This window comes from Dendrobium catenatum, unplaced genomic scaffold (assembly GCF_001605985.2).
Source record: "Dendrobium catenatum unplaced genomic scaffold, ASM160598v2 fragScaff_scaffold_849, whole genome shotgun sequence".
Lineage (NCBI taxonomy): Eukaryota > Viridiplantae > Streptophyta > Magnoliopsida > Asparagales > Orchidaceae > Dendrobium > Dendrobium catenatum.
The window spans coordinates 54,998-68,263 of NW_021319311.1; the positions used below are offsets into that span (position 1 = coordinate 54,998).

At 34.9% G+C, this 13,266-nt stretch overlaps 1 protein-coding gene across 9 annotated transcripts in view; it reads right to left on the reverse strand.

Annotated features, from left to right (window-relative positions):
* Window positions 1-13,266, reverse strand: part of LOC110098326 (myosin-2 heavy chain) — a 74,723-nt gene that overhangs the window by 17,268 nt on the left and 44,189 nt on the right. For 8 of the 9 annotated variants that reach the window (XM_020825135.2, XM_028696878.1, XM_020825132.2 and 5 more), the window contains 5 exons: window positions 8,028-8,096; window positions 7,891-7,947; window positions 7,533-7,805; window positions 1,788-1,868; window positions 1,528-1,638 (listed from right to left, as the gene is read on the reverse strand). In XM_020825135.2, the coding sequence (XP_020680794.1) occupies window positions 1,528-1,638; window positions 1,788-1,868; window positions 7,533-7,805; window positions 7,891-7,947; window positions 8,028-8,096 (591 nt within the window). The remainder of the gene's footprint in view (window positions 1-1,527; window positions 1,639-1,787; window positions 1,869-7,532; window positions 7,806-7,890; window positions 7,948-8,027; window positions 8,097-13,266) is intronic. The other variant, XM_020825134.2, reaches the window with a different exon arrangement.

Below are 13,266 nucleotides of genomic sequence, written 5' to 3' on the forward strand. Positions count from 1 at the left end.
AGGATATGATCGATAGGGCACAAAGCCCTCTGTCAGCTAAGGTGGATTCAAATTTGTCCCCTTAGACAAACATTCATCCTAGGTCTACAAGGTACTCTTGGAAGAAGCAACCCATGGTTGCCGACAAGGATCCTTCTGTCAGGTTAGGTCGACTACCTCCCTGACTAAGTAGACCAGGGACCACGATGGCCCGGGACGACGGAACCATGGGATCTTGATCGGGCCCATCATCCATTCCCCCACCATTTGCTTTGAGTACACGATGGTGAAATTTCTATTTTAAATATCAAATATGCCCCAAATCCAAACTTTTTTCAAATTCCCGTGCCCATTGCTGCTACTATATGCCAGATAACACGTATACTCTACGTATCTGATTGATGACTAGCCTTAATCGAAAGTTCACTCTCGTTACCTGGAGGGGTAATTAACTATAGGGGCTTGCGCCTATAGGAAACCAGAACTCAGATCATAAAGACCTCGCAAAATGAGGGCGAAATCTCTGGGTAGTGTCTTATCTACAAACAAAATTTACCCCGGAACTTAATCCGTTAAAACTCCCTCGCCGAATAAATAAAAAAGAAAAGCGGAGCGGAGGCTGTGGCCGAATTTTCGGAGCCCACAAAATATCGTGCCATGCACCCTCAACCAACTAAAAAACCTAAGAGTTTGATTTGACAGGGTAGTCTCTTATGCCAAATCAACCAACTGAAAAACCTAAGAGTTTGATTTGACAAGGTAGTCTCTTATGCCAAATAATAACATAAAATGAAAGGAATAAAGGGATAATGATAGACGACATAGAGAGAAGCGGGAGAAATGAGACTTCAACATTTCATTAACCCAATTATTAAATAATCATACAACCTTAAGTCACCTTAAAAATAGAATAAGACTCTTAGTACTTACTAAACATACATTATACCACTAAGATAAAAAATAATGTGTCCGTTTTATATAATGAAATATGAGCAATAACTAAATGGACACATGAAAAAGGTTGGTTTGGAACATAATTCAACAAATGAGATTATTCAACTATAATGATCTAGCATCATCCCATCTTTGCTCTTCCTTGACCTCTCTTCAAGTTCCCCTACCTCATACTTCACCGAAACCTCTATCAATTCTATCTTTTCCTCAATTATCTTCCTTCCTTATCTCGTATAAGCATATAAACAAATCAAGAACCCTTGATCACCTACCCAAACTACATTGTCAGAGCATACAACACATACAGTGCAAAGAAAGGGTATATTGACGTAAGTCTGCACAAATGCATGATGAAATTACTCTCAACCAACCATATCCAACAAGAGAGGAAAAATCAAACATAAACATTAGGTATCCACCTCATTTTTTTTGTGAAAGGAGAATGATATTGCTATTTATATATCTCATCTCTAGGTTGAGCTAATTTAGTGTTACCCACAAGGTTGTTACCTAAAAGTTTGTTATATAGTATAACACAGTTATCATAACCCAGCATGAAAGCTAGACGGATAAAAGATCAAAGCTTATAATTACTTGAGATAAGTTCCTTTGAAGTTCTTCCATCTTTTGCTGAAGAGCAGCATTCATTTCCCTCTCCAGTAAATGCCTTTCTTCTTGTTGTGACAAAAGCAGTAAAGCAGCAACCTGACATCAAATAAATATGAAGCAAACCAACTATTTGGGTTCTTTGCATCCATCAAGGTTTCCATTCTAAGTCAAACATGAAACCCTCTAACAGAAAAAAACAACAGAAACAACCAAATAAAAGAAAAAAAAGGAAGGTGAATTCTGACTTTTTCTTGTAATGCCTGGGAAAGGGCATCCGATGCATCATGCATTCTGCTTGAAAGACCACTTGCGGACATATCTGTTCCCTGCATTAATACCAAGTCATAAACAGTAAGCTGATTATACACTCAAAGGATTACAAAATTGGATCCATCTCACTTCATTTAGGCAATCATTTGAACTATATAAAGTGCTAAAATTAGATGAAAGTAAGCAATTCAAATTTGGATTTCATGAATATCACTTCCAAATATATTTCTATTTAAATGCATAACTGTCAAATGGCCTTAGATGCAAACAAAATCTGAGAATGAGCACCCTCGTGAAAACAATAACTTAGAAAATATCAAGGTCTAGGCTTTTCCAGTACCAACAAGTGAAAAAAAAAGTAAATGAAATTGAAATGTTATAATGGAACTATGGATCTTTGAATAAAGATAAAAGAGACATGAAAACATTAGTATCACGCCGCAACCTATGCTCCATATGATGTAGAACTACATGCATAGGTAAATGTATTAACCTTGATTACACGCTTTGTGATGGAGCAATAGCAGTTATTCAGCTTCCTACGGATTAAACAAGAGATCGAAAATGATAAAGCAATGATTAGGCTTAGGCAATTGATTAAAAGATAAAATTTTGGAGCACAAAAATAATCGAAGTAAATCCAGCTTTGCTTAACGTGGGGTTTTCAAAGAAATCCCTTGATTAACAACAAGACTAGTCACTATTAAGATCCCTCACACATACTCATCATAACGGCTAAGCGGAGAAGCCTTCATAACTTTTAATCATACCACAATCGAGGAGAGGTTAGGAGGAAGAGTCAGAAGAGAGTTCACCTTCGTCAAGTTTCTAGTCTTGATGTGGAATTCCGTCAAGCTCCTGAACTTGTACTCCGATATTCTTCAGGATCAGGGCGATGTTCATCTGTGGTTTGCCTTGAGCAAACACTCCTTGTCACCGTTGAAGGGTTGCAATGCTCGAGGAGTTTGAATGTAGTTGTCAAGGGAGGATCTACTTTTTCATCCTTAGGTGAAATATTAAGCCTAAGAGAAGAAGTATACAAAGAAGGTGGTGGGGCTAAGTGGGCGGACCAAGCTATAGGGAAAAGGGGAAATTGATTTCAGATTTTGTGTGTTGATTGAGGGAGGGAGATCAATTCAAAATTCTGAAATTTATTTCTAGCTTTAAAGGGTGGAAGTTATTGGGAAATTTGAACTTGAATTTCCCAAAAATAAAGAAGAGAAGGGGGGCGGCTCAATTAGATGGGAAATTGATGGATTGATTGGGGAGCTTTAATAGACCTCATAATTAGATGAGAGAGAGATAGGAGGGGAGCGGACAAGAGAGGAAGACAAGGGGCCCACATGATTTAATGGAGATTTGAGGGAATTGATGGGCTTAAAGGAGTTGTCAATCTAAGCCAATTTAAATTAAGAAAGAGAATTTAATACAATTATTTCTCTAATTTAAATGGCCTTGATTGGAGAAACTTTCCTAAAATAACTCATCTTATTTAAAGAAGGAATTTCAAATTCAAATTTTAATTAATTGACCTTCCAAATTTACAATGAGATAATTTAGGAAAGTAGTAAATGCTTGAATGAATTTGGATCCAAGGGGAGGGTTGATGGAGCCGGCGGCATAGGGAAGGGAGGTGGGGCCGGCAGTTAGATGGGGGTCGGCCTAGGGTTTGGGGTGGAGTTCGGCAAAGGGAGGAAGGGGAAAGGTGGGGTTGGCCTAGGGTTTGGGTGGGGAATTTCGGCCAAGGAAAAAAAAAACGAAAGGAGGATGGGGCTGCGGCTAGGAAAAAGAAGGGGAAGAAGTTGGTGGAGGAGATGGACCATGAGCCCGGACGCTTCCTATGGCTGATGGGTAATACGTTGTCCTCACCTAGGGACTTAAACTCTCACAAGAACTCTCAAGCTCTCAAACACAAAGTGAAAAATTTTATTCTCATAATAATCATCCCCCTCCAAAGATAAAAAGGGGGCTATAAATAGCCAAAATACAATAACAATTCTAAAAGTGTCCCCTGGGATCACATGAACCTATTCCCTCAAGTGAGGCTAAAAATAAAAAAAACCATAAATACATCAAATACAAATAATAACTTAAAAATAAAGTTGTTCAATCATGGTCGCAAATCTTAGGCCTCTTCTTTGATAAACTTTCCACAGTCGGATGTCCTCATCACCATAACTCGCTCCCATAGTATTAAAGTATGACACATTAACTTAATTCCTCTATAATTCTCACAATCTTGTGCATAACCTTTATTCTTAAAAATAGGAATTAACACAGTCATTCTCCACTCATTTGGTATCTTTTTAGTCTTCAAAACAATATTAAAAAGTTTAGCAAGCCAAGAAATTCCTTCGTCTCCTAAGCATTTCCACACCTCTATTGGAACATCATAAGGTCCAATAGCTTTTCCGCACTTCATTTTTTTAAAGCCTCTCTAACTTCAGTTTTATTACTATGTCGATAAAAACATAAATCTTTATTTTTATTTAGGGTGCTAAGGTCACTAAATTCAATCGTATTTTAACAATCTTCATTAAAAAGTTTAGCAAAATATCTCATCCACTTTTGTTGAATATCATCTTCTAAGAAAAAGTTTTTTTTGATATTCATCCTTAATACACTTCACTTGAACTAAGTCCTTACTACTGTGATCTCTTTGTTTGGCTAACTTATACATATATATTTCTCCCTCCTTAGTATCTAATCTATTATATAAATCATTAAAAGCTAAGATCTTTACATCGAATATTGCTTTTTTAGATTCCTTACGTGCCTCTTTATATCTATCCCACTTATCAAAATTTTTACATCTAAATCAATTTTTATAACAAATCTTCTTATTTTTATCTTTTCTTGCACTTTTGGATTACACCACCAACTATTTTTACTATTAGGAGTTTTTTCCTTTGATACTCCAAGCGCATCTTTTATAATATTCTTAATATCACTAGTCAATTTTTTCCACATAATATTAGTATCCTCATGCACAGGCAAAATCTTAAGATCTAAAATTTTACACTCAAAAATATTTTTATTAATATTCTTTAAATGCCCCCATCAAATCTTAGAATATTATTTAACTTTATTTTTATATTTTCTGCTCATTTATCTTAAAGTCCAAAACTAATAATCGATGTTAGGTACATAAATTTTCACTCAGAATAACTTTACAATTTTTACAATATAAATGATCTAATTTTCTTATAAGAAAATAATTAATATGAATTTTACTATATCCATTTTTATAAGTGATAAGATGCTCATCTCTTTTTTAAATAAGATATTAGCAATTAAAAAATTATAAGTAAAAGAAATATCTAATATGGTCTTACCACCTTCTTTTGTCATTCCAAATCCATGGTCACCATGAATGTTTTTAAAATCATCTACCTCTCTACCAACATGTTTATTTAAATCTCCTCCAATAAAAACTCTTTCTTTAAGAGATATCTTTTGAATTAATTATTCTAAGTCATTCAAAAATTTTAATTTTGAACACATGTCCAAACCTACTCAAGAAGCATAAGCACTTATAATATTAGCAATATTAGCATCAACAACAATCTTTAAAGCTATAATTCTATCACCAATTCTATTAATTTTTATAACATTATCTTTCAAACTCTTATCTATAATCACACCTACATCATTTCTAGCACGACTCCTACCCGAATATCATAGTTTAAATCTTAAACTATCAATCTCCTTAGTCTTCTATCCAACCCATTTAGTTTCATGAATGCATAGAATATGTATCTTTATATTAATCAAAATATATATTAATTTCATTAATATTCCTATAAGGGAACCTATATTCCAAAAATTTGTATAATATACCTCGCATGGAGAAAATTTGTTGTAGTCTATTTTGACGACATTCTACTTTAATAGTTGTACTATTGAGGATCATTTATCTCACTTAAAACAATTCTTTAAAGTCCTTCGACATGAACAATTATATGCAAATCCTAGTAAATACAAATTCTTAGCTGATAAAATATAATTTCTAGGATATGTTTTTTCAAGTGTGGGGATATAAATGGACCATAAGAAGATGCAAGCAATTTTAGAGTGGACCATACCCCAATCCTCACGGTTGTGCGTAGTTTTCATGGTTTGATATCTTTACATCAACAACTTGTTAAGAATATTAGTTCTATGTCTACCCCTTTAACAAAAGTTCTTACAGGAGACAAATTTAATTAGGCATGCACTTACACTAATTCCAAAGAACTTAATCAGACTATCATGCATGCCCCTGTCATTACCCTTCCAAATTTCTCTATATTTTTAATATTGACTGTGATGTCTCTGCAATTATTAGGTCCTTTCACTGGATGTAGAGGAAGGTTCGGTTTTAGTCAAAAATAGGTAAAAAGTGCAAATACCGAGTTTTTCAAAAAACTCGGTATTTTTTCAAAAAACTCGGTATTTGCACTTTTTTAGGCAAAACCGAACCTTCCTCTAGGTCCTTGCACCGGACCAAATAAAAACTCCTAATATAGGTATTGGTACTGTATTGATTTATAAAGGACATCCCATTGCTTATTTTAGTGAAAAGTTGAATGAGGTCTGATGCTATCCAGACATCAATGACGAGTCTGCCCAGACCCAAGGAGCATAATAAAGGATTTATTTGAGTATTTTTTAGACCATTTTGTTAGTTAGGTTTCTTAAAATTTTCTTTTAATTTACTTGTTTTTATTTCCTGTTTTCTGTTTTTTTTTAAATAGTGATAGTTTGGTAATTGGTTGCTGCTTTGGCCTTATGCTTGCTTATAAATAGCCATTTTTCCTTTGGAAGAGGGATTTTTTTAGTAGAGTCATTTCAGTTTTCATAAACTTGGGAAGGAGTTCCTTCACATTAGGGTGGATTTCCCCATATCAAGGAGAGGATACGAGGAAGGAAATCATAGTGGGGGTCCAAAGATCTTGCCAAGAACGATTTCAGGCCGAAGAAATAAGTCGGCATGCCTTTCTGGTGGTTCCTCCACATAGATTCTGGCCATTGTTATCTGCATTCTTGTGGATTTGCGCACGGTCGCTTATCGTTTTTAACTATACGACAACCAGCCTATGATCCAATTGAGGAAGATCAACATATTTCTTGAATCAAGAATCAATTTCAATCTCAGGTTAACTTTTTTTTTTTTTATAACTTAATATGATTTAAAATTAGTTTTGGAATACTTAGGCTTACCTATTTGCATAACATTTGACATTGCAGGTAATTGGAACAATTCCAGACAAGATATATTAAGTCATCTCAATAGCTGATAGAAGATTAGTGCATTCACGGTGGGAACTTGGGAAAACAGGCTGGAACAACATGGTTTAAACTTTAAAAGCCTCTTTGCAATGAATTTCTTTGGGCAAGTTTCCTAAAATTCTTTATAGCAGGAATTGGTCTGGAAAAATCTGAAACTAATCAGAATTTACTAGGTGTACTAGAAAATAAGTTGAATTTTCTCGGGTAAGATTTCTTGTATTGTAAGTGTGGGTGTTAGTTCCGATAATTAAAAGTTGTAAACTCTTATTAGTCATGAATAAAATTTCAGTCTATTTAGTTGTCTTGCGTGCTTCCTTACTATAACGGTATCAGAACATCAACAACATGGTTCAAGAGAAGATTGAAGTTCAATCAGCTGTTGCATTGTATAATTGCAAGTATGCATCAGGCTGCTTCTTGATCAAAAGAAAGCTAAATTTAGAATATACCTTAGATGAAATGTCAGTGACAACATCATCGGTAATGTGAACATCCTTGCATTCGTTGTCATCAGACAGATGTTCTCCTTCTGCCTGAAAAGTTTCTTGCTTTGGCTCACTGTTCAAGTAAACTGGGAGTAATTTTTCATGTACTTCAAGAAGCACTGCCTCCAAATGGGATGCTTCTTCTTCCAATAATTTTACAGCATCCGCTCTGAGCTGATTATGAATGTGGCGCAGTGATGATAACCCACTCTCAAACATTTCAATCAACTGCATCTGCTGATTTGTCGCAAATCTATAAATAGTATTTAAAGAATATAAAGATAAGAAACAGCAACCTAAATCATTAAAAAAAAAACCGTACTTGTTTCTTCTCAAGAAATCCAGCACTTCTTCTTAAATGCTGTTCAATTTGGAGCCCCTATGAATTGAAATATAAACAGGAAAAAATTAGTAAGATGACAAACTAATTAACTCAGTATAAGAATCACCTTCAAATACCATCCGCAAATTGTTTTGCAGCTTTTCCATTGCTTTCTTACGTGACTCGATTTCTTCTTCTAATGAGGCCTGCATGAAAGTCTAAACAATGAGAAAAACATCATAAAGGCCTAATGTAATAAGTATATGTTGGTCAATATGAGACATGGAGACAAGATTGCTACTACAGAGGACAGCATTGAAGTTCAAACAATCAGTCAGAGAAACATAAAAAAGGCATAATGTGATAAGGGTATGTCAATGTTGGTTGCTTCAACATGGGATAGTGAGAAGATAACTACCAAACAAGATGCCTCAGTATGAGCGATTTATTTTATAATGCATCAACACTTCTTCTCAAAGAGACGTGCAGTGTCCGACACAACATGCGTTTGACACTCATTCGGCACGTGTCAGACATGCGGAAAACGTGTCCAATTAAAAAAAGAATTACATACAAATTGGACACGCGTGTCTTAAATATTTTATGATTATTTTTAAATATAATTTCTTATATTTAAAATTTGTATTTATTTAAAATATAAAAACTTTCTTACCCCATTCATCGAACATTTTCTCTTTTGCGTGTCGCAACTTTGGTTTCACAATAATGTCAAATGTCATCGCAACGTCGACGTCTAACATCGTTACAACATCGATATTTCAAAACCAACTCAACATCAAAGCTGACATTGCCTTGACATTGATGTTCGATGCTAGCAATTTCTATACCTAAAACTTGACAGTTCATCTTTGTCAGACGTCTTCTTAACATCGATGACCAACGTCCTCTCAACATCAATGACAAACATCCTCTTGACATTGATGTCTGACTCTAGACATCACTGTCGTATCCTCTCTCAATGCTTGATACATAGCAGCAACGCCCGACTCTCGACTTACTAATATTAATCATTTTAAGCACAAATTCTAGTTGAATAAATTATTATTTCAAAATTATTTTTAATATTATACTCATTCAAATTTTATACACTATTTTAAAATATAAAAATTATATTACCGTGTGCATACCGTGCTCGTGGCTTATATTTTCAATAATTGACGTGTCCCATATCCGTGTCCGTGCATCATAGGATTTATTTCTCTAATGACAACTCTCCAGCTACTTGTAGTGTCATTTTCCTAGAAGCCTTAAAGCTAATCATAGAAACAATTAAAAAGCTTGGAAAGCCAAATCCGATAACAGTGAAACTTACAAAATTAGTCCCTTAATTAAAAAAAAAAAAGAAGATACAATCATAGTTCATGATCAAAGTGTAGCAGAACATGAGAACCTAAAACAAAATGGCCTCCAATGCGCTTGCTACACTTGCAAATGTCCTTTTTAGTAGCTACTTAGAATATTGTTTTATGGATGATACATCCTTATAATTACGGCATCAGCAGATACAATAGTGGTAGTGATTTCTATTTCAGTAATTTTCAATAGGAAAAGTAATCAATGATTTAAGAGAAGATAACAAACTTTCAACCCCTGTTGGCAGTCAAAGGTAAACCTAGCATGGGTATAAATAAAAACACTTTATATATCCGTATTTATTTATATATGCATCTGTTCATGCGCATATAATATAGATAGCACACACCACTGAGAGTTTAGCTCAAAGAGTCAAATTCTTATTTAAATCTAATAAAAAAATCATTTCTAATATTTTCTATCAAATCTTTTTAGTCTTACAGTCAAATCAAATACATCTACCATCCTAACTAGGTCATGGGAAAGCCAACGTTTTATGTGACCAAACCATCTAAGGCGACTCTCTATAATCTTATCTTCCACTTGAGCTACTCCAACATTTTTACATATATCCTAGTTTTCTATCCTATTTCTAGAAATAAAGCCATTCATCAACCTGAGAATCCTCATCTCTGCAACACTTAACTTAATATCATGCTTCTTTGTTAATGGCCAATATTCTGCACCATAAAGCATTGTAGGTCTCACCACTATCTTATAGAATTTTCCTTAAGTTTGTGGGGGACTTTTCTATCACACAACAAGCCCAATGGATTCCTCCACTTCAACCATCCAATTTGAATTCTACAAATAATATCTCCATCTATTTCACCATCACTCTAAACAATAGACTCAAGATATCTAAAATGTGTACTCTTAACAAAGTCACAATCCGCCCAGTATATCTATTACTATTAAAATTACACTAGACATATTCGGCTTTAGATCTATTCAAACGAAACCTTTAGTGATGGGGACATCAGATTTCGACACGTGTATCATCGCCGGTGGCGCAGATCGACGGCTGCGATCCAGAGCCTCTATTTCTGATTTATTTACAGCTTATTTCATATGTATTTTAGTTTTCCTAGTTTGCCCCTGAGGGCATTGTTTTGCTTATGTAGCCCAGAGGGCATTTCTGTCTTTTCAGCTTTTATTTTTGGGCCTCCTTATATGAGGCATCATGTATTGGAATGATTTAGTTTTGATGAAATAAAATTTACTACTGTAATTAATGACACTTAGAGCTATTTTGAAATTTGAATTTGTTTCCCTCTCATATTAACCCAAATTGGGAAGTTACTTAAGTCCCAATTAAAACTGAAATTATAATTTCAGAATTTGATTAGGATTTAATTACTTAACCATGGGCCCCACCTAATGAAAATTAATTTCCCCTCTCCTCTCTACATGGCCGGCCAACCCCTTCCCTTTTCCCCTTTTAATTTTCTTTAGTATCTCTTTAACCCCTTCCCTCCTAATCCTAATTTCAATTTCAAATTCTGAATTAGAAGGGTGCCAATTCCGGAAATCTGAAATCAATTTTAGAATTCTAGCTTTTATCCCCCACAACTCTACCCGCCCCTACCCCCTCTCCTACCCGTGACTCCCCTCCCTCCACGGGCTCACGTTTTGCCCTCTCCTCTTTCCTCTTGGTCCTCATTCCCCTTTCCCACCATGCATGGCGGACCCCGAGCTTGAATGGGGACTTGTGATCGACGCTCACGGCAACCTCGACATCCATCGATCGTCGTTCTTCGAGGTGGGATTTGAGTCCGACGAAGATACTGTTGGAGCCTACTTGGATCGAATCCTACCGACGCTCATACACGTCATCGACAAACAACGCCCGGACTCCGAGTGGATCATTGACGGCCGCCCGGCGACAAGTCCTCTCAAGATCACTTGTCTATTAGTGGCGTCGCTAAGTCTACTTTCGATTCTCTTCCGCTAGCCACCACTTTTAAAACGAGTGACGGATCTCAAGGTGAACGATTTTTAAATTTGGGGCTTTGTTATCATTTGCTATTTTCATTATTTAAATTTTGGTGTTATTTTGTGAGGCTCCTCAACTCTCTACATTATTGTCATTGCTTAATCTATCTATGTCTTATTCTTAAACTCAACTTGAGTAAACAAAGAGTTTTGGTAGCAAGCTAAAAGTCATTGCTTCTATTAGTTTCTTAAGTGCAATTCGTGATTCACCGCATGTTGTTTCACATCATTTAGACTATAAGGTTGACCTCCATAATCCAAGTTTACCTTCAACTCCATCTATAGTTGTATCAACAAGAAGAATATCATCAACAAAAAGCATACACCAGGGTGCAACCTCTTGCAAATGTCTAGTGAGAACATCCATGACTAAAGCAGAAAGATATGGGCTTAAGGTTGATCTTTAATGTAATCCAACTGAAATAAGAAAATAATTGGTCAAAGACCTCAAACCACCTTGTGTTTGAACACAAGTAATAGCTCCTGCAGACATATCCTTAATTACTTGAATAGAATCATTATTAACCCCTTTCTTCTCTATAACTCTCCATAGGACTTCTACTGAAACATTATCATATGCTTTCTCTAAATCAACAAATATTATATGTAGATCTTCCTTATTCTCTCCATACTTCTCCATCAAACCTCTCTCAATAAATGCATAGCTTCCACAGTAGACATACCCGGCATAAATCCAAATTGATTTAGAGAAACATAAGTATCACATCGTAACCTATACTTCATAACTCTCTCCCAAGGTTTTAAGGTATGACACATTAACTTAATTCCTCTATAATTCGCACAATCTTGTGCATCACCTTTATTCTTAAAATTGGGAATTAACACACTCATTCTTCACTCATCTGACATCTTTTTAGTCTTCAAAATAATATTAAAAAGTTTAGTAAACCAAAAAATTTCTTCATATCCTAAGCATTTCCACACCTATAATGGAATATTATAAATCCAACAGCTTTTCATCTTTTCCACACTACATGTTTCTTTAAAGCTTATCTAACTTCGATTTTACTAATATGTCAATACAACCACAACAACAACAACATCAAGCCTTTATTCCACTACGTGGGGTCAGCTACATAAATCCTTTTCCTTCATTGTGTCCTATTAAAAGTCAAATTCTCGTTTTAAATCTAATAAAAAAAGGTCATTCCTAATATTTTCTAACGAAGACTTTTTAGGTCTGCCTCTACCTTTCTTAACATAAGTCAAATCTAATGCCTCTACTCTCCTAACCGGGTCATCGGAAGGCCGTTGTTTTATGTGACCAAACCATCAAAGGCGATTCTCTCTATTATTATCTTCTACTGGAGCTACTCCTACCTTTTCATGTATATGCTCATTTCGTATCATATCTCTAAGGGTGTAAAGCCACTCATCCACCTGAGCATCCTCATCTCTACCTCACTTAACTTAGTATTATGCTTCTCTTTTAATGGCCAACATTCAACACCATAAAGCATTGCAAGCCTCACCACCATCTTATAGAATTTTACTAATATGTCAATACAAACAAAAAAATGTATTTTCGTTTAGGGTGCTAAGATTACTAATGTCAATCATATTCTCACAATCTTCATTAAAAAGTTTAGTAAAATATCTCATTCACCTTTGTTGAATATCCTCTTCTAATAAAAGCACTTTTTCATTTTCATCCTTCATGCACGTCACTTGAATTAAACCCTTACTACTCTCAACTCTTAGTTTGGCTAACTTGTACATATATCTTTCGCTATCCTTAATATCTAATCAATTTTATTAATTAAAAGTTAAAATCTTTGCATTGCATATTGCATTCCTAGACTCCTTATGGGCTTCTTTATATCTTTTCCAATTATCAAAGTTTTTACATCTAAATCAATTTTTATAACAAAGCTTCTTATTTTTATCTCTTCTTGCACATTTTGATTCAACCACCAACTATTTTTACTATTAACATTTTTTTCCCTTTGATACTCCAAGCACATCCTTTACAACATTCTTAATATT